A 23,065-nucleotide genomic window follows, 5' to 3' on the forward strand; every position below is an offset into this window, starting at 1 on the left:
TGGTTTACAAATCCGGTTAACAAATAAGATTATAAGTAATTATGCCGAAGCGTCGGTTCGATAATTAGACCGTAGCGGAGCGAAGCTCGACGTTCGATAGAAAGAGACGAGGCGAGAGTGTTGTTACTTGCGTAGCGATCAGCCGGTAATGAATACAAACGGTTTGTCCCCGCGGTAAATATACTAGCGGGCTCCGAAAGGTCTGGAAGTCAAAAGGGTTCCAGAACTTTCGGAGCGCCGTTAAAGTCAGAATGCGCGAAGGTTCTGGGTTCCCGAAAGTTCTGGACCGTTCGCTCGAACATACCGCCCGCCTTCTTCGTGCAACGGAGAATCGAACATCGCTCCGCACCAACGCAGGTAAGTAACGCAAACCGAATACATATCCTGTAAGTATGTAAGGTAGTTAATTTGAAAACAGAAAATTAGGATTACAATTGGCCGAGTGGCGTGAAGAAAAGAAAACAAAAAAAGAAAAGCGACAGAATGCATGTTACATTACAGCTTGCCCTGCTGTTTACTAAAGGTGAAGGTATGGAAGATTTCCGAGTCTGGCATGGTGGGGGCCGCCCGCCGTGAAGTTGGTAGTTTTGAGCGGAGCGCAGCATTTTCACGTGGTCAAGAAGCCTCGGTCTGGTCCACCGGCAGAGGGCAGATTTTCACAATCGGCCTTGTTGTAGTGCCGCTGGCTGTCTTTAAGGCAACCACCCGAACGCGTCCGTCTGGTCCGGGGTGCAGGGCTGTGACGCGGCCCATTAGCCATTTTGCCGGCGGCTGCAGGTCGTCGCGAAGAAGTACGAGTGCGCCAACCTTCAGGTTCTCCTTTTGGTTTCTCCACTTAGATAACCGATGGAGGTGCTGCAAATACTCGGATCTCCACCTGTTCCAAAACTGAGAGCGCATGGTATTAATTTGTCGCCAGCGAGTAAGGGAGGAAGAAGTAGTGAGTGGTGGATCGGGTTCCGGTGTGATGCAGGTCGGTTCCCCGATCAAGAAGTGCCCCGGAGTTAGTGCTGCGAGATCCGAGGGATCCTCGGAAAGTGCATAAAGAGGCCTCGAGTTTAGGCAGGCCTCAATTTGACAAAGCAGCGTGGACATTTCCTCGAAGGTAAGTGTCGAGTTTCCAATGACCCTGCGTAAGTGATACTTCACGGATTTAACTCCGGCTTCCCATAGTCCGCCGAAGTGCGTGGCATACGGCGGGATGAAGTGCCAAGTAGTTCCGTCTTTGGCCAGAACTGCCGCAGTCTCCTTGTAGAAGGCGGAGGCGCTTGTATACATACGAGTGAGCTCCCGTTCAGCCCCGTGGATGACCGTCGCGTTGTCGCTGTACATGGAGGCGCAACGCCCTCGCCGCCCAACGAATCTTCTGAAGGCCGCTAAGAAGGAAGCAGAGGTTAAATCGGAGACGACCTCCAGGTGGATGGCCCGCGTGGTAAGACCGACAAAGAGTGATATGTATCCCTTGTATGATTTGTGCCCGCGTCCTGGTGATGTGCGAAGCATAATGGGCCCTGCGTAGTCCACACCGGTGACGAGGAAGGGTCGTTGAGGCGCAGTGCGGTCCAGGGGCAGTTGACCCATTAGCTGAGAAGCGGGGCGTCCACTGAAACGAGCGCAGCGGATGCAGCTTCTTATGACGGCTCGAACTAGGGGTCTTCCACGCAGAATCCAGTACCGTCTGGTGAGCAGGCTTGACGTCAGTTGCGGGCCTCCATGGAGTGTCCGAGCGTGGGCGTCCTGGACTAGAAGTTTAGCCAAATTGCAGGCCTTCGCCACGATGATGGGATGCTTTTCGTCATACGGAAGGATGGCCGAAGATAAGCGTCCCCCTACACGCAGCAGACCTTGGTCGTCGACGAATGGCCTCAATGAAGCAAGAACAGAACTCTTCGCCAGCGCACGTTCCCCTGTAAGTTGCTCGAGTTCCTCTGCAAGGTGGGTTCGCTGGGACAACCGCAGAGCTGCTCGAAGAGCCGAGGCGCGTTCTGAGGCTCGGATGAACCCCGTTTCGCAGGGCTGTTTCCTGGTAAGGTGAGCGAACCTGAAACACTGCGCTAGGACTTGCAGAAGGCGCGTTAGTGAGGAGAAGCGGGAGAGGAACTCATCGGAGGTTTGATTTGTGTGCAGGCAGACCACGACCTTTTGCCTCTCTTCGTTTGCGAGTCCGTCTTCTCCAAGACATCCAGCGGGCCAGGATTCCGGGTCGTCCTTCAGCCATGAGGGTCCTTGCCACCACAACTGAGAGTTCAGCAATTCAGGGGGAGAGATACCCCGCGTTGCCAGGTCGGCTGGATTGCTCGTGGAACCGATGTGCTTCCAGTTCTCCACAGAGATGAGGGACTGAATGCTGGATACCCGGTGGGCCACAAATGGCTTCCAAAGAGACGCGTGCCCGCGTATCCAGTGGAGCGAGACGGTAGAGTCGGTCCAGGCAGTCACAGAGACCGGTAAGTTGAGGCCGTCTTTCACCTGGACGAGTAGCTTTGAGAGAAGTAGGGTACCGCATAACTCCAGCCTGGGGATGCTTACAGTCTTCACCGGGGCTACTTTGCTCTTGGCCACCAGCAGTCCGATGAAGGTCCGTCCTTGAGTTTTGACACGCAAATAGACCACGGCGGCGTAGGCCCTCTGTGAGGCATCGCAGAAGCCGTGTAGCTCCACTTCGTCTTTGCAGCCCGCGGAATATGAGAGCCAACGGGGGACGGAGAGGGAGTCCAGTTGAGTCAGCGAGCTCCTGAAGTTGCACCACGAGTCTCGGATCATGGCCGGAAGTTCCTGATCCCAATCGGCGCCCAGGATCCAAAGGTCTTGCATCAATATTTTTGCAAATATTAGAACCGGCGCCGTCCAACCCAAGGGGTCGAAGAGGCTGGCCACCTCTGACAGTATCGACCGCTTTGTGACCTTCTTCGAATAATCCACTGGGCCAGCGACTCTTAGAGAGAAGGTATCGTCGGTTGGGTTCCATTTGACCCCTAATGTACTGACCCCAGTCGGTTCCTGAAACAGACGGGGATCCGAAGAGGGATGTTCCTGGAGGTCGGGTAAGTTGGAAGCCCATTTGCTTAGCCCGAAACCACCGGCTTCGAAAATTGCGATGACTTGGCGTTTCAACTCCAGCGCCTTGCCCAAATCGTCCGCGCCGGCCAGAATGTCATCGACGTAGCTATGTCGTAGAATCGCCTCGGCTCCTAAAGGGAAGCGGTATCCTTCATCCGCCGCCAATTGAGTGAGCACCCGCAACGCTAAGAACGGTGCACAGGCGGTTTCGTAAGTAACCGTAGTAAGTCGATAGTCCTGGATCGCGGCGCCAGGGTGGGGACGCCAAAGAATCCTCTGCCAGTCCGTATCAGCTGGATGAACCTGAATCTGCCGGAACATCTTAATTATATCCGTGGTAAAAACTACGCGGAAGAGCCTCCATCGAGTCAAAATCATCCATAGATCGGCCTGCAGTTTAGGCCCGGCGGAGAGACAATCGTTCAGAGAGTAGCCCGATGCAGTTCGACACGACGCGTTGAAAACTACCCGCAACTTGGCAGAGGGGTCGTGTCGTTTGACCACGGCGTGGTGGGGCAGATAATACGTGATGTGGTTCAGAGAAGAATATTCTGCCAAGAAATCAGCGTACCTTTGGCCAAGGAGGTCGTTCGACGCCAATCGGTGTTCGCAGCTCAGCAAGAGCTTGAAAGCCGTCGACCTGGATGGTTTCAGCGTTGAAGCGGGTTCCCTGTTGAAAGGTAGGCGTACAAGATATCGACCGGTTGCGTCCCGTCGATGTGTGTCCTGGAAGTGCCTCTCACAGCGCTCCTCTTCTGGCGACGGGGGGGCTGGATCTCGTACCTCTTCTAGTTCCCAGAAACGCTGCAGTAGCTGGTGTGTCGATTCTTCCGTGTGACAGTGAAGACTGCGGACGGTTGCTCCAGGCGGGGGGTTGTCCCCCGAGGCCGACCCCATCAGCACCCAACCGAAGGGAGTGAGTTTGGCGACCGGGGTGCCCGTTGGTCCGGTGCGGGTGCCGTCCAGGAAGAGGCTCCCGCATACATCCGCTCCTAGAATCAGGTCCACCCTCGAAGGAACGCCGAACTCCGGGTCCGCTAGATCGATTCCGTGAAGATGTGGCCAAGGCTTGGCCACCACCTGACGGGCTGGCAAGAGAGAGGTGAGCTTCTTCAGTACTAGGGCTCGGATCGGCATCCTGAAGTCCGTTGTTCGTCGCGGCCGCACGAGCAGCTCGACCTCGGTGGTCGCCGTCCCACTTTCCTGTTCTTGGACTCCTGAGATTGAGACCCGAACAGCCCGCCGTGGCAATCGCAGAACTTGAGCGACCCAAGATGTCACGAAAGAGGTGTCTGACCCGGTGTCCAAGAGGGCACGTGCTTCAATGGTATCCCCGGATGGGGCCTCCAGTGTCACCTTGGCGGTGGCCAATAGGGCCACCGCGTGAGAGGAAACGGTCAAAGAGAAAGCGTTCGTAGAAGAGGGATTGTCTATTCCAATCTTGCTGTCCGACTCCGAGGTGGGTTGGGTCTCCTCCCCCATTTTCGTTGGCGATGACTCCGTCGTCGTTCCGTCGTGCAGGAGGGTGTGGTGTCGACTACTGCAGACCAGGCATCTCTGGGATGAAGGGCATTTTCGCGACTCATGTCCGATGTTCAGGCAATTGAAGCAGGCCTTCAGATGCTCAGCTCGCTCCCTTCGCCGCGCCGGGTTTAGCGCTTTGAACTTCGCGCAGTATCCCAGTCCATGTGTCCCTGCGCAGGAAGGGCAATTCCTTGTCTGGGCGGGCTTAGATGACGTTGCAAGAGAAGTCGAAATTGTTCTTTTTACAGTTGGATTCCCTTTACTTTTAGGCTTGAGGTCCTTGTTTGGAGCGGAGTGAACCGCTTGGTCCGCCATCTGCGCCGCGCCCAATGCCTGGATTCGGTTTTCCAAAAAATGGGAGAGCTGGTAGAAGGCCGGAATATCCCTGCTTTCTGTCAAGGACGTTTCCCAGTCCAAGAGCGTCACCTTGTCCAGCTTCTGTGTCAGCAAGAAGACGAACCACTCGTCCCATGCGCTGACTGGTTTCTTCAAGGAAGAGTAAGCTCGGATGGTCTGTCGAAAGGTATCGAGCAGTCTCTTCAACTCCGAGGCTGACTGTTGCTTTGCTAGCGGGCAGGATAAGAGGGCACGGTGATGAGAAAACGACAGCAGACGAGTGTTACCATAACGCAATTCGAGGTCCTCCCAGGCTCCTTGAAAGCCAGTGCTCGTTATAGGAGTGTTCTGGATCACCTCCGCTGCGTCCCCGGTTAGGCTGCACTTCAGGTAAAGCAGTTTCTTGACGTCCGACAGTTGAGGCACATCAAGCACTAGACTCTTGAACAAGTCACAGAAGCTTTCCCATTGCAGAGGATCGCCTGAAAAGGTTGGAAGCTCAATTTTTGGTAACTGCGGTTGCGGCGTCTGCGCGGCCACGGCTTGCCCCACGTCGGAAGGATTAGTCGGCGATCGTTCACCCAGGTGCTGCGCAATCATTGCCGATGTAGTAAGGTACGTTTCCTCTACGGACGAGAAGGCGTCTCGCTGGGCGTAAGAACTGGCAGCGGCTTCCTTGCACCGCATCAGGGCTCGATGTCCTGCTAAGAAGGATTCCCAGTATCGCTCAAGTAAGCCCATCCGCTGCTCCAGAACCGCGCGGGTAATTTTGTCTTTTCCTAGTTTGCACAAATTGTTCCAAAACCTCTGGATCCAACTCGCGAGCTCCTCTTGTTCACGTAGGAGATCAGCGAACGACGTATCTGTGGCCATAACTCGATCTTTCCCTTTAATTCAGAACGGTTTAAAATTCTAGGTCAAGGTAACGCAGCGACGACGACAACACAAGAATTGGAGCAGAATCTGTGTCAACGCGGCTGTCAATATTTTGGTTCGGTCCCGAAGATCGAAGCCCCTCAGCTGACGTCCCGTGACGCAGCCGTTTAAAATTAAAGTGCGTAATTGACGTTACCCGTTGTACCAATCGGAGTAAAGGTTTTTGATCAGTTATCTGGGCTTTGGATATCCCTTTGGTTTCCAGCAGATTCCTTAAGGTTCCCAGCGTCGTGTTCGATAGAGGTAGTGTCTCGATTGAAGCGGCTGATAGACAGGAGTCACTCACCACAAGGAACCGCACTAACTTATTTCCTTTTTCCACTCACGAAACAAACGAGTCCGATAGCTGCGATCCGGCTCGGAGGACCAATGTTTTCGCGATTTGGTTGAGCGATCTCCGCCAACTTGAAATACGCCGTGAGAGAAAACCGGGTGCCGGATCGGATAGGGCGTGAGTGAATGAAAAACCGAAATTTAGCGTGTCGCACAATGTATATTGTCGTCGTCTGGTTTACAAATCCGGTTAACAAATAAGATTATAAGTAATTATGCCGAAGCGTCGGTTCGATAATTAGACCGTAGCGGAGCGAAGCTTGACGTTCGATAGAAACAGACGAGGCGAGAGTGTTGTTACTTGCGTAGCGATCAGCCGGTAATGAATACAAACGGTTTGTCCCCGCGGTAAATATACTAGCGGGCTCCGAAAGGTCTGGAAGTCAAAAAGGTTCCAGAACTTTCGGAGCGCCGTTAAAGTCAGAATGCGCGAAGTTTCTGGATTCCCGAAAGTTCTGGACCGTTCGCTCGAACAGTAGGAAATTTAATTTCCTACACAAAAGGTCTTTTAACATTTTGAAATAGCTCGCACCGTTTCCGAGATATTTGCAGATTTACCCAAAGGAAAGGGGCGTCACGCACATATTCCGAGATATTTCTTCTTCTTCTCGTTCTTCTTCTGCACAGCTGCGCTGGAAGTGGCATTTACAGCTGGGAATAGTGAATACAGCTTGGAATAGTGCAGAGTTACCTCAAAGAAAGGGGGGACAGTGTTTCTTCTTACTTATAATGTTGGTACGGCTTTGGAACTTTTAAATATCTCAATATATCTCGAAAACTGCGCATCTGATCAAAAAATGTTTACGAGGAGTTCAGTCACATACACGCGCACAGACGAAATATATATATAAAGATAAGAATGTCATTATTACTATATCTACGTTAGAAATAATGTAATATACTGAATACTTCATACAGATCAATGTACATTTAATAACAATATCATTATTAGTATATCTGCATCAGACGTAATGTTATATACAGACACCTTCCTACAGATCAATGTACATTTAGTAACAATATCATTATTACTATATCTGCATTAGATATGTAATATACATTAAATAACCATATCATTATTACTATGTCTTCATCAGCTATAATGTAATATCTTGACGCCTTCCTACAGATCAATGTACATTTAATAACAATATAATTATTACTATATCCGGGTTAGATAATTAATATATATTTAATAACAGTATCATTACTACTATATCTTCATTAGATATAATGTAATATACTGATTCCCTCCTACAGATCAGTGTACAATTAATAACAATATCACTATTACTATATCCACAATAGATACAATGTATTAGACTGATACCTTCCTACAGATCAATGCACATTTAGTAATAATGTCATTATTATTATATCTGCATTAGATATGTAATATACACTTAACAACAATATCATTATTGCTACATCTACATTAGAAATAATGTAATATACTGATTCCTTCATACAGATCAATGTATATGTAATAACAGTATCATTATTACTATATGTGCATTAGATATGTAATGTACATTAAATAACAACATCATTATTACTATATCTGCGTTAGATATGTAATATACTGATTCGTTACAACAGATCAATGTACATTTAATAACAATATCATTATAAGTATATCAACATTAGATGTAATGGAATATACTGATTCCCTAATACAGATCAATGTGCATTTAATAAAATTATCATTATTACTATGTCTGCATTAGATATGTAATATCACATTTAATAACAATATCATTATTACTATATCTGCATTAGATATATAATATACATTTAATAACAATATTATTATTAGTATATCTATATTAGGTATGCAATATACATTTAATAACAATATCATTATTAGTATATCTACATTAGATATAATGTAATATACTGATACGTTCCTACAGATCAATGTACATTTAATAACAATATCATTATTACTTTATCTACATTAGATATAATGTGATATACTGATACCTTCCTACAGTTCAGTGAACAATTAGTAATAACATCATTATTCCTATATGTGCATTAGATATGTAATATACATTAAATAACAATATCATTATTACTGAATCTGCATTAGATATGTAATACACATTTATTAACAAAATCATTATTACTACATCTACATTAGAAATAATGTAATATACTGATTCCTTCATACAGATCAATGTATATGGAATAACAGTATCATTATTACTATATGTGCATTAGATATGTAATATACATTAAATAACAACATCATTATTACTATATCCACATTAGATATAATGTAATATACTGATACCTTCCTACAGATCTCTGTACATTTAATAACAATATCATTATTACTATATCCGCATTAGATATGAAATATATATTTAATAACAGTATCATTATTACTATATCTGCGTTAGATATGTAATATACATTTAATCACAATATGATTCTTAGTATATCTACACTAGATATAATGTAATATACTGATTCGTTAACACAGATCAGTGTTCATTTAATAACAATATCATAATTGCTATATCCACATTAGATATAATGTAATATACTGGGACCTTCCTACAGATCAATGTACATTTAGTAATAATATCATTATTAGTATATCTGCATTCGATATGTAATATACATTTAATATCAATATCATTATTACTATATCTGCATTAGATATGTAATAAACATTATAATAACAATATCATTATCAGTATATCTACATTAGATATGATGTAATATACTGATTCCCTAATACAGATCAATGTGCATTTAATAAAAATATCATTATTAGTATATCTGCATTAGATATGTAATATACGTTTAATAACAATATCATTCTTACTATATCTGCATTAGATATATAATATACATTTAATAGCAATATTATTATTAGTATATCTATATTAGGTATGTAATATACATTTAATAACAATATCATTATTAGTATATCTACATTAGACATAAGGTAATATACTGATACCTTCCTACAGATCAGTGTACGTTTAATAACAATATCATTATTACTATATTCACATTAGAAATAATGTGTTCTCGGCGAGAATTAGATTTTTCGGAAAAGGCGTGGATTCCGTCTTTTCAAAGACGTGGGCGTCGAGGAGAAGATGAACGACACAGCTTTGCGGTCACTAATTGTGTATAACTTACAATTTTTACAGAATGAGTCGCGAATTAAGCACTACAAAAATCACACTTGTGTTTAAATTTGGAATTACACGATTCACAGACTTTGCGGTGCAAGGCACTGAATTGAAATTAAAAATACTCCAACCGCGAGTAAAGATAAAGCTCTTGGTCGTTGCTGTCGCTTGATAATCGCTCTCTGAATTGCTTTCGCATTAATGCCGTAACGGTTCGAATTTAGGAGTTCTAATATTGGCGAGCGCTCGGATCGGTGGTTAGACAGCGCAGCAGCGATTACTTTTACGTATTTGGTGAAGACGGGATTATCGATCCATGTTACCGACCGAGATATTCGTACGAGTTTGAAGTCCGAAATTCGTACACGTACACACGTTATAAAGATGCAGAAACACCGTGGCCCCTTTCTTTGAGGTAAATCTGCAAATATCTCGGAAACCGTGCTAGCTATGGCAGCATGTTAAGGGACCGTTTTTGTAGAAAACTACATGTCCTACTATTTACGTTCTATGACATTTTCTGATCAGATGCGTAGTTTTCGAGATATACCGAGATATTTAAAAGTTCCGAAGCCGTACCAACATTATAAGGATGAAGAAACACTGTGGCCCCTTTCTTTGATGTGACTCTGCACTATTCTAAGGTGTATTCACTATTCCGAGCTGGAAATCCCTCTTCCAGCGCAGCTGTGCAGAAGAAGAACAAGAAGAAGAAGAAATATCTCGGAATATGTGCGTGACACCGCTTTCCTCGAGGTAAATCTGCAAGTATCTCGGAAACGGTGCGAGCTATGGGAAAATCGTAGGAGACCTTTTTTGTAGGAAATTAAATTTCCTACTATTTATGTTGTACGACATTTTTTGGTCAGATCCGTAGTTTTGGAGCTGTGGCTCCAAAAAACGCGAAATTTCACTGCGAATCGTTTCCAAATTACGAAAATTATCCTTTATAATTAACAGCTCGAACACCGGAAACTCGACGTCGAAATACCGCGTAACACGCACATCACGTTTTCGTTATTTAACAATAAATCAACACAATATTTAATCACAAAACGACACAATAGCACTTCCAAACACATAATAAAAATGATTTTACCAAAAAACGCGAATAACTAAGCCGCTATCCGCCGCGTTGAAAATCTAACCACGGAGCGACCACGAAACACGCCCGCTCTCCTCGACGCGTCGAGCGGGAATCCAACCATTTTTTTTTTTTTCGTGGGGAAATCTTACATAAGACCACCCGTCACCCGTGGGAGAGGACAGCGGCGGAGTGTCAGATTCCTACTGACTAAAACCCCACGGCGACCTCCTCTGGCGTATGGCAACTCCCCCAGCCGGCGCCAGGGGTCGCACCCGGTGCCGGCTCCATCGCGGGGAACTGCGTGCAATGGCGGCCGTGCCCCCCAGCCCGTACCGCCTGCAGTCCCCGCGTCACCATCTCCTCACAGGCTACGGGGAGGAGCAACCCCCCGCCCGCCCGCGAGGAAGGTCGGGCGCTATCCTTCGCTCCGCCGGGTTCCTGTGCCGGCTACACCCCGGGTCCGCGTGCAATGGCGACCAAACAGGGCGCCTATGGCCCGCCGAGTCGTCCCCCTGTGGGCCGTGGCCGGACACCCTCCGAGCGGACTCCCTCGGCTCCGCTGCACCCCCCTGTGGAGGGCAGCGCCACTGCTAGCGTGGGAGGGGGCGCCACTCTCCGCCCGGAGTCACCCGGCCCCCTAGAGGCGGACGGAGATTGAGAACGGGGACCCCACCCGCCCGCCCCCGGGTCCGACCCGGGTCCGGGCTCATTTCGTCCGGGGCGGGAGGGTACACCGCGACCCCTCCCACCCTCGGCAGAAACACCGCCCGTAAAATCTCCCCAGGAGGCGGGAGGGCACGCGGGCCCCCCCCTCCCCCCGCCCGCACCCCTTATGGCGGAGGATTCCTGCGACCTCGTCGCGTCCCACCTCCGCGACCTCTCCGAGCAGGATCGTACCTTTCACTATCCCGCTCGGACCTCTCCATGAGGGCCATGACCTCCTCGCAGAAGGTGGTCACGGACCTCCATTCTGCCTCGCCGGCAAGCATCTGTCTCACGACGCCTGCCGGCGAGAGATCCTCCCCTATTTCTGCCGTCAGGGCGTGGCGGGCCACCGCAAACACCGGGCACTCCGCCAACGTGTGCTGTGCGGCGTTCCGCGCCGCCCCGCAGAGCCAACAGTGGGGGGTCCATTCCCTGTTCCTCCGGCACAGGCGACGGGCTCCGCCGGCCCTTGCTGGTGGCGCGGGTGCGACGTTCCCCCGGAACGGGGGAAGAGGCTGTCTATTACCCGCGTCAGCAGCTGGGAGTCCAGGCTCTCCGAGACCGGGCGCGCGCGTGCGCGGAGCTTGCCCATAACCATCCGGTAAGGGCGCACCCACGGGTCCTCGTCCAGAGAGCCCTGGAGCTCCTCCCACGCCCGGGATTTCGTGTCTCTGATGGCCTGCCTCAGGGCTACCACGTAGACCTGGTATGTGCCCCTCAGCAGATCCTCCCTCGCCGGATCGCGGACTCGAGCCCTTCGGGCGCGCTGCTACTGGCGCCGGGCGTGCTGACACTCGGATCAGAGATCCGCAATGTCGCCCGACCACCAGTACACCGCCCTGCGGGAGGGGGGCAGGAGCGGGGCCCGGGGCATGCCGGTGTCGCATATTGCGGTCATCGCCTCCCGGAACCGGAACTTGGCCTCCCCCTCAACGTCCATGACCGGGCCGGAAGAGCTGGCCAGGCCACGGCGAGGGCTGCGGCCATCATCATGTCCTTGTCCAGCCTCCTCAGCACACAGCGACGCAGTGGCGGGCCACGCGCCGACCGGGGAGCGGCGGGGAGGGAGTAGCCGTAGGTGATGTATAGATGATCACTCAGCGTCTCCCTCGCCGCCACCCTTCAATTTTGCACCATGTGCCCGGCCACAGGGGACGCCCAGCCCAGATCCACAATCGATTCCCCCTGAGCCCGGACGCAGGTGCTGGCGGAGCCCCTGTTCAGGAGCAGGAACCCCGCGCCAGCCGCTCGGAGCAGTACCGCCCCTTCTCTTGCGTCGGTCGTCGGAGACCCCCAGGCTTCGGCCTTGGAGTTGAAATCCCCGAGGACCAACGTCGGCCGGGTGTGGGAGCTAACCACAACGCTCCCCACCCGGTCCAGGAACTCCTCGAACCGCTCCAGGGACCAGCTGGACGGCGCGTACACGCCCACCACTGCTACGCCCCCCCAGTCAACGGCCACGAAACCCCGCCCGCGTGCTAAGACATCGGCGGGCGGGAGGACGTGCCGACCCCCCAGGACGATGGCGACGAAGCCCGCCGCGTCGCCGAACCAGTTGGGTCGGTCCAGTACGCGGTACGGCTCCGACACCACCGCAACCTCAATCTGCCCGTCGGCCAGGGTTTGTAGCAAAAGGTCCTGCGCCCCGGCCGAGTGGTTGATGTTGGCCTGCAGGAAAGGACCCTTAGGCCCCATTGCGCGCCGGCTCCACCGCTGCCTCCACAGCTGCTCCTGCGTTGCTGGGGCCCGCTACCCCAGTGGGCGATGCAGCCGGGGACTGCTTCGCGCTCGTCTTTTTGGCGGACTTCTTCCGCCCTTTCTTCGCGGAGACCGACGGGCATCCTCTGGTCCCCATCCTGTGCCCCGCGGGCCGCCCTCAATCGGTGCACAGTGGGCACTGCGGCGGGGCCGTACAGCCACTGGCTCGATGGTCCAGATGGCCGCAGTTGAAGCAGCGGTCCGAACGATCGACCCCGCAGGGACACCGCTGCGTGACATATCCAGTCTCCAGGCAGCGGTAGCACTGCAGGGGGCGAGCCGCCACGGCCTCGACCCGTGCTGAGGACCAGCCGACGCTCAGCCTCCCCACGTAGACGACCTTGTTGGCTGCGGTGATGGGGCACCTCACCAAGGCCCTGCCCAGGCCTCGGGGTGGGGCGCGAATCTCCCCCACCTTGACCACCTTCGCGGTGCAGGCTCCTCCAGTTGCCACCGCCGCTGCTACCTCCTCCCGGGTGACGAATCGTCGAGCCCGATGAGGCGGATCTCGCCCATCTTAACTGGGCACGCCACCCTAACCTCATCGGACCCGCGGAACACATTTTGGAGGCGGCTAGCCAGGGCCGCCGCCTTTGCCGCCCTCTCCGTCCCGGCGATCTCCAGGACAAGACCGCCGGTGCGTGGTCCGGAGATCGGTGATGCCGATCTCCGCGAGGTCGACCTCCTGCCTGGCCCTCATCATGGCCTCACAGCAGGTGGTCTTCGCCCCGGGCGCGACCGTTAGCGTGACCGCCGAGGTTTTGGGTGGGCGGGCGAGGCGGGGCTTCTTTGTGGCCTCCTTTGTCGCCTTGCTCCCCGCGGTTCCCTCCTTTCATGCGGCCTGGGATCTGTCGTCCCGGCCGTCATCCTCCTCCCCGTCGCCGCATCTGCCTTCTTGGCTTTGCGGCATACCACCTTGGACCACGCCTCGGTCTCCTGGCGGTGGTCCTCCTGGATTTTTGCCATCCTGTCGGCACTGAACGAGCCGGAGGAGGCCGTAGGGCGGGAAGGCGCGCGAGTCCCAGCCGCCCCCGAACCCTTTTTCTGGGGCTGCGGAGTTCCCCCGGATGTCGTGGGACCCCCAGGCTGTTGCCTCTGCCCCTTCCCTGCCGTCCAGAGGCGGCAGGAGGGGGGCACGCGGCGGCGCCCGCCGGAGGGCGGGGCCGAGCCCGATCCCCGACAAGCTCCCGCCGGAGGTCGGCCACGCTCCGCGGGACGAGCGCAGCGATGCCATCCATGAGCGCGGCCGACCCCGACGCCCCCCCGCCCCTTGCCGGGAGGGGCCTCGTGCTCGGTGGGGTCGTCCACGGCCCGCCCCCCTCCGATCAGCTTAGAATAGTGCAGAGTTACCTCAAAAAAAGGAGCCACAGTGTTTCTTCATCCTTATAATGTTGGTGCGGCTTCGGAACTTTTAAATATCTCGATATATCTTGAAAACTACGCATCTGATCAAAAAATGTCATAGAACATAAATAGTAGGAACATTAATTTCCTACAAAAAAGGTCGCTTAACATTTTGCCATATGTCGCACAGTTTCCGAGATACTTGCAGATTTACCTGAAGGAAAGGGGCGTCACGCACTTATTCCGAGATATTTCTTCTTCTTCTTGTTCTTCTTCTGCACAGCTGCGCTGGATGTGGCATTTACAGCTCGGAATAGTGAATACAACTTAGAATAGTGCAGAGTTTCCTCAAAGAAAGGGGCCACAGTGTTTCTTCTTCCTTACCTAATCGGTAAGACGTTCGTTTTGAACGGCTGTTTATTGTCGTTTGGAGCGACGACGCTGGCCGATTGTGTTGTCTTGCAAGGCCCCAATATGGATCTCTCTTCTTTTCTCTGAATCGATGCATGCTGCCCAGTTGCCTGGTTGTTGGAAAGTCCCTGTACGAGAGTGCATACAAGCCTGTTTATTTACGGCCGGATTTGCGCGCGTGGCGGAAACTTGGATGCTTGCGAGGCGTGCTTTGATCTATCCTTATACATCTTTCGGTGTAAATTTTTATTCCTTTTGCATTTGTATGGACGCAACCGCTTACAATTTACAATTTGCAATTTACAATTTGCAATCTATGTGTTCAAAAGTGTTCGATATTGTAAGGAGGTCTTGAGCTTGCGATTGAGAACCGGTTCGGAATGTAGGATCGGCAGTGAGACGGCAATTGAAAATGAATGCACTTGTGATTGCACAAAACAAACAATGTATATTTACAGGCACAAATACACTATGTACAGTATTTACAATAAATTGTGCGTTGCACGAATTTATGATGATTGTAGATCGTGAAGATTCACCCGCGTCGCGGAGAATTTGCGATTGAGATTGCGCTGTATTAAAACCACGTGTTGGTTCAACACGTGGTCACCACGAAATTCTACTAATTTCGTGGATTTGCACGAACTAGATTAACCGCCAGTTCGCGTTGGCCGTCGGCACAGAATTCCCGTTGTGATGCTGAGTTCTTTAGAATCGAAATTCGTTAATTGCACTAGAAATTTTTGGAATCAGTACTGCACGTGTTTACCTTAATGTAACGACCCAGAGTGAGTACGTCACTGCACCGACTTGTAGGGAGAGCGGTTCCCTTAGAAGGCGACTCGTATTCTATGTGTTAGGGATTATAGGTTCGTGTGGTGTGCGGTTAAGGAGTGAAATCCAAACACTAATGTGCTAGAAGCTAATGGAAATTGTTTATTCAAGAAAACTAAGGTAAGTGAAAATTAATTGAAATGTAACATAAAACAAAATCGCTAGTTTCACAATAAGTGCGGCTAGAAATTGGAATACAATAAGAAATTATAATTAATTCGCCCTAGATTGGGAATACAATAGGAAATATGTAATTAGTAATTAATATATGTAAATAGAAATTAATGATTAATTATTAGTAAGAAATTATAATAATTATTGATAGTAATCGATAGCGCTAACGCGAATGCGGCGTGGTCTTCTTATACAGTCAATACTCTGTTTAATTTTCACTAACGATTATGGAAATTAGATTCCAGAGGTTTGTACATAACTATCGGAGTCAAGTCAACTCTTCCTACAGGACGCAATCGGTTTCTGGAATAACCAGAGCTGTGTTATATGCAGACCGTTTCAAGGAGCTTGGCTCCTCGCTAGCTCTTTACACTTGAGTGTTGGCTTAGCTTAACACCTGTTTAACACGTTGCGTACCGTGAATAGGAGGTCCACCGATCCTCAGTATTGTAACAACACCAGTGGAAGAGGAGGATAAGCAATAACTCGCGCTCTATCTGCTGCGCAAGCTTTCCTCTACTTGTCCAGAGTATTGTCTGTTCCTGACCGTGGTCAGAGAAGATCTGCTCAGAAACTGTGCGGAACGCCTCTATTTATACTCAGATTTTGCTGAGTTGGCACTTTTTTTCCGCATAGAGTTCTTGGGGTAGCTGGGTTTTCCCCATCACGTGGTAGTCCAGCATCCCCACTCTAAAATTCTATCCCACCATATGCTTACTGGGGTTGCGCTAGCGCGTGCGCGGTTAAACGTCGATAATTTATCGATAAACTGTTTTACCGTCTGACTTATCGACTAATATAACAAACTCGGTTATCGACGAAAATGAAAATGTTTATTACAAAAATTTTATACATTAATTAATAATAAAAATAAAATAAAACACTTTGTATGAAATATAAAAATTAATTATAATAAAGAAAATGAAATTAAAAGGTACTATGTTTGGTTATTGGGTCGTTACAGTAACGATACAAAACCGTAATGGCCGAATCACCGGCTTCGTCGTAGCAAGAGCCGTTGGCTTCTTCCCGGTGACGTCAAGCTCGGTGATTGGACAGCCTGACCGGCATCCAAGGTGGCTGCCGGTCGCGCTGAAGAGTGCTGCCGCGGTTCGTGTGGCGACGGTTGAAATCAACGCATTTTCGAACACTATGACTTATAACCGTATAATCTATAATTTATAAAGTAGGGTCGATTGAGCCAATAAGGCCTACGGTTATATTTAGTTGGAATATAACTCATTTGCTGTATTTATTATTTTACATTATATTACATTTCATTACATTACATTACATTATGTCGGCTATGTATGTCGGTTATGTTGGTTACGTATGTTGCGCGTTACACACTTTCTGTAGTTCCCAATTTGTGAATATCCTTAGCTGTTTGACCTGCATTCAGTTTACGTACATTCATTCATTTATTATTCATTCATTCCTTCATTTTGATGTTGATTGATTAAAGCTATACATTGATCTGATTCAATTTTTCTTGATTTATTGATTCATTTCTGCTTCATATTTCATTTCTGCTGGTTGCCTGTTACCATGATTTATTCTACTTTCATTGATTTATTATTTTATTTTACTAACTAATATTATTTGACCGAGAGTTGTTTTTATTGGGCTTACGGGACTTTCCTGATCGCATGCGTTGTTCACGTTCTTTGACTTTACTGGTTGATTTTGTCTAAGTTAAATGTTTTATTCTATTTATTTATTCGGCCCTTCGTTCTGTGGCGATTCCTGATTCCGTTGATTCTGTTGTTCTGTTGTTCTGTTGTTTTGTATAATCTGTTTTCTGCGGCGCGGTATGTAGTAATACAGTGTGTCCTGCAATCTGCGCAATCTGTGGATCTTACTCGGGTTGATTCATTTGATTTCATTATATTTTTCCTTATTGTTTGTAATTTGTAATTTATACGTAATTTATATTTATTTCATTCAACCCTATTACAAACGTATGATTCATATTTATATATAATAAATAACCGTAGTATTGAATTTACTAACTGATTTATCCTCCATCTTGATCTGTCTGGAAGCTTGATTTGATGTTCGTGTGCTTTATACCTTCGTGAAAGTACTGTATATCAGACTTATCTTTGATGATAAGTTTGATGGTAAGTATGGATTCCTAGGATTGCGCGGCTGCACGGTGGATGGTTTTGCAGTCGATAACTGTGTGTACCGGGTAACTGGCGCGCGGTAGGTAATTGCTGCGCGGCAGATAATTGGTCTGTGGATATCCGTTACGGAACCGTTACGGAGCGAGCGGCCGAGTATTATGTGGTGGATGGAATATTTGCGGTTGGTAATATCTCTGGTGCGGCGGTTGGTTACCGACTAGGGATAGCATTACGGCTTATCTTCGGGCAGTATTGCATGCTTTACTTATTACGATGCGTTTTGCTATCGTTATCTTTCGTAGGTACCTTACTTCTGGTTTCTATCGCGGTGATTTATTGAAAGTTGTTGAAGTATTTTCGCTCTTATTTCCGCTTTTCGCTTTTGAACGTTTGTATATTCTGTATAATTAGTTGATTAATTTGATGATTTGGTGGTTAATTTGATGGTCGATAATCATTATGGTATGGACTAGAGAATTCGAACACTAGGTATGTATGATCTTTATGGTTCTCGCGCTCTTTATTTTACTTCGCCCGGTTTCCTATCTTAGTTGACGTTGACATGGTCATCGGTCATCTATGATGCGATGTGATACGAAGTGTTAAGTGATAAGTGTCAAATGAACTGAATTAATTAATTAATTGAATTGAATTTATTGAAATTATTGAATTTTGAATTTTCTGATTTAAATTTTGTATTTATTCGTGCGGATGTGATTGCTGTGACAGTGCGCGTACTAATATGCTACGCTCGGAGGTATTGTACTGTAGTGTTCAATTGCGTTCAGCCTGCGTTCAATCTGTGACCATTTTAGGCATTGAATATATTATATGTTATATTATAATATTATTATTTTACACCTTGGATTGTGTCCAGTTATTCAGCTATATTAGTTAGCTGTGTTAGGCTATACTTAACCAGTATTCTGTATTAAATTGTATTCTATTGCATTATTATTATATAAATTCCTAACTTTCTATTCCATTATATTATTATAATTGAGTAAGTAAATGTACAGAGTAATTAACAATGGCATATGGCATATCGAATTGCATTGAATTAAATTACTTGATACAGATTATAAATATGTGTCTGCTTTATTTTACCTGCTGTGATTACAGCTGTGGTTATATTTGTGATGATTATATATGCGATTATATTTGCGGTTATATTTATTTGACTTAGTTTAATGGGTCTTGGATTATGGAATTTAGAAGAATCTATCTGGATTGGATGGATTAATGAGTTTATATCATATGCGTATATTGCGTTTATAATCCCTTTGCATATTTTAAGGGTGGGTTTGATTCTGATTCTGGTTTCTTATTGCTTAGTTCTTAGCTCCTTAGTTCCTCTTGTAGTATCATGCATTGTTTCAAAGCTTTCGGGGGTTGTTTGGGCTCCCAGGCATTGTCAATTAATTGTAGACTATAAGATGTATCATATATCCTTTAGCAATTTAGATATGAATGACGTGTAACGACATGGGTTTATTGGTTTATTGTTCGCCGTTCACTATTCACTATCCTTATTCTTTTCTTATTTTTATTCTTGGTCACTTGACATGTTTCAGTGACTTCTTCTTCAATTGAGTATTACGTTTTACCTTCCATGTTCCTATAATATTATTCACTGCTCTTTTGTAGCTCTTCGTCCCCCCCCCCCCCCCCCCTCAGGATAATGTTTTGCATACTATGTTTAATTCAATTCTAGTGCAGCTGTGACAGTTGTGAATCTGTGTATTTTGAATACTTACGATGCTTTATGCAATCTTTTGTACATTAATTACCCTTTCTTAATTACAATTCTGATTCTGATTTTGATTCTGATTTGGAAAGTGTTAGTTCAGTATTGGTTAATACGGCTGGTGCTCAGGGAGGCATACGCTGCGGTAGTCCGTCCTGCATGATACAATGTCTTTATGGTTTTCTATACATACATATATGCGTTATGGTTCCTTAAATTCTTTGAATTTCTTGACCGTGGATCTCATATGACTTTCTTATAGGAGTGTCTGGCTTGGTTTAGCACCCATATGCCTTTTCTATTAATTAGTATTAAAGGGGGTTTAATGGAACTGCATCATTTAAACTGACTATGGTATGAGGAGTTTAATTAATTATCTACATCGGTATACTTATTAAATTGATTATATTTGGAGTGTTTTCGTTACATTTTATATATACACATATGTTCTTAGTAATTTTGATCTATTGTAGTGTAGCTTAGTTTTCTTGTAGTAATATGGTTGCATGTGGGATTTATTATTGATTAGTTTTCACCACGCGCTGTATTGCATCGACTTACCTGGATCAGTATTAATATTAATACCATAGTTATCGGAGCGGTATTATAACCCAGTAACAATCTAATCTACTCAATTTATAACTATTTGAATTGTTTGATCTGCCTTATGGTTTATGCCGATTTAGGTCTCATGTGCTCCCCATATTATATCAGATGGGTATACTCTTCTCCTGTTATCCGTTAATTACACTCTACCTCCACTTCCATTGGCTAGCGTTAGGGCTTCCTGCAAATAGACTAGGATTATGTTACATTTTACATTTAATACTATGGTTAATTTCTGATGTTAACAGTTCTGTCTCTTCCTATTATTCTCATTATGAGGTATATGTTGCTACTTATCTTTATTGATGATTTGCTCGCAATAATTTCTAATTGCTTTTTATTGCCTTCATTTGATCATTGATTGTACTCCATCATGATCGCTTGCCAACCACGTTGAGGTTGTGGTCGCGTAAATGTTCCTGCAAGTAAATTTATGTAACTTAATAGTTTCAATGAATGGTTTCAATTATTAGTATTACATTACGCTCACCTATTTATTTCCTTCCCAGCTTACTTTCTGGTTATACCCTATATTCTATATTTTATACTGTACCTTATTTACCTTTACCTCTGATAATAATTAGTAGCATTCTATGTTATGTTATGTTTGCTTCTCTTCTCTCATGGCTGGCTTGCTATTTGCTATCTGTCTGGCGACTTTCTTTTACTTTACGGTTCACATCCTTGGTTTATTTCATCTTAAATTTATGGTTTATCTTGAGTTTAATTTTATGTGATTGTATTGTGCGCTAGTGTTGAATGTTAAATATTCTTCTGCTATTTGGCTGCTCGGCTGTATGTATGTATGTTTGACGTTTTAGGTTTTGGAGGTTTTGTTGGTCATTTGCGTATGTCCAGTTCACATATGCTCGCTTGCCTGCTTGCGAGCAATACTACTTATGTTTACTTCACAGTTTCTCACGTTCTCATATTGCTTACTGTTTCTTTTACTGTTAACTATTCATTAACTGCTCTATTGCATTAGATGCATTAGATACATATATATATTTATTTCCCGTTGTATTTGTGGTTTGATTTAACCGGTTTTGTTATGTTTAGTATGTTTAGTATGCTTATTATGACAGCTGTTATTGAATGTATGGGCTCCTCTAATCTACTCATAGGCTTCATGTGCTTATTAATTCCTATTCATTATTGATTATTTATTTATTCATTCACTCATTCATTTATTCATTTATTTATTCATTTATTCTTTACTCATTATTTATTCATTATTTATCGTTGCATATTTGGGGCAATCGAAGCGCTACTCGAAGCGCTATGCTTGTCATGAGCGTGTGTGTGTGTGTGTAAAGTATGTATGGAACAGGTCATCGAGGATTGCAGCCTACCAAGATGTGGCACAGTCAACCGGGCAAAGGACTTGCCCCGGGCCCTGGCTGTGCAGACGAGCAAGCCCTGTTAAAACAGGTGAACACATGGCGCGACCACCCGTTGAGCAGGAGCTCCGGTTCCTGGTCGTGGCCGAAGAGGAACCCCTGTCCTGGCAATAGTGCTAGGCAGGCGAAGAGGTGGAGCGGTCACGCCGGGGAGATGTCCCCCCGGTGCCGATCGTTGCTGAAGAAAAATGGCCTGTCCTCGTGGAAGGTCAGATGGGCATGATGACTGCGAGGATAAGCCACATCATCATTATCAACCAAACATGGTGGACGAAGATGGACACGGTCAGCCGTGGAGATACGATGTCCCGGTTCCCTGCCGTGTCGAAGAGCAAGCTCCTGCCCTGGCAGGTGAACACATGGCGCGACCACCCGGAATGGGCTTATTTCGGTTCCTGGTCGTGGCCGAAGAAAAATCCTGTGCCTTACCGTACAGGTTGAAAATGTCCTACCGCTGGATCGGAGGTGCAACGGCGTGGATCTGCAGATGCCCCATGTGCCTAGCGCATGGCGTTTTTGCGGGCGCCCGCAATAATGAATTCTAACGAGTGAAAAGGTGGCGGCGGCCCACGTTAGGGGAGAGGTTTTAGTGGGTAGTATGTCCAGCCTCGGGAGTGCCCACACTGGGCTGCCCGTCTTGGTCGCCCCTTCATAGCTGTGGCCTACACTTGGGCTAAACTTAAGGGTTGGGTTGCCAGGTTGCCCCCTTCTGGCGTTGCCTATTTGGGTTTGCCCTCACCTCACGGGCGCCAGGCTGCCCCTTCAGGGCGGACATGAGTCCCACACTGCCCGGGTCCCCTCTAGCCGAATAGACGAAAAGGGGAACCAACCCGCGCGTGCGCAAACGCATTTCCTCTTCCAAATGAACCAAAAAAAGAAAAAAAAAGGTTTCAGCGGGACCCACGGACCTGGCCAAGTGTACTGGCTGGGCGGGCAGGTGATACCCCGACGTGGCTCGTCCCCAGGTGGCGGATAGGGGAATGCTCGCCATGCTCTTTTCGGAGTGCATGGAGGGTAGGAGTGAAATAAAATAGCTCCCGCGGACCAAACACCAAGGGATGGAAAACCCATCAAAACCTCCCCTGTGACTGGGGGATAGAATACAGACACGTTAACCTCTGCCTGTCGTACAAGGCGACTGAAGGGGCGATGCCGGTGGGATCTACGGATCCTGGCAGGGCCTCCCTTGCCGGTAAGGCCTGGGTCGGCGAGGCGAAAAGGTGGCTGCAGCGTCGTTCAGTTCTCCAGGGGCCAGGCTGCGTGGCGGTCGGGTGCGGGTAGCGAACCCGGAGTGCCCAAGCAATTACACCGTAACCCAGTGGTCACGTTTCGCTGGAACGGGGGGCTTGCCTTCATTGGCCGGCCCGCGCGGATGACAACCGCTATAAAAAATCTCTAGCCCCAAGTTGCGGTACGCGGTGATGAGGGCGCCCCTGGAGTCAGCGCCAGGGGTGGCTGATGGGTGCATCAGTCTCTAGCGGCCAACCCCGGGGTATCTGGCGACCCCCCGGGTGTACTAGCCTTACCCG

At 47.4% G+C, this 23,065-nt stretch overlaps 1 protein-coding gene across 1 annotated transcript; it reads right to left on the reverse strand.

The window, feature by feature from the left end:
- Positions 1-615: 615 nt before the first annotated feature.
- LOC114881722 lies at positions 616-5,793 on the reverse strand. The gene has a single exon (XM_029198568.2). It carries the CDS (start codon positions 5,791-5,793, stop codon positions 616-618), a length of 5,178 nt encoding a protein of 1,725 aa, XP_029054401.2.
- Positions 5,794-23,065: the final 17,272 nt, after the last annotated feature.

Source organism: Osmia bicornis, chromosome 14 (genome assembly GCF_907164935.1).
Source record: "Osmia bicornis bicornis chromosome 14, iOsmBic2.1, whole genome shotgun sequence".
Lineage (NCBI taxonomy): Eukaryota > Metazoa > Arthropoda > Insecta > Hymenoptera > Megachilidae > Osmia > Osmia bicornis.

Bases quoted from the DNA above. Each gene is read 5' to 3' on its own strand.
- LOC114881722 (XM_029198568.2), bottom strand. From the start codon at position 5,793: ATGGCCACAGATACGTCGTTCGCTGATCTCCTACGTGAACAAGAGGAG.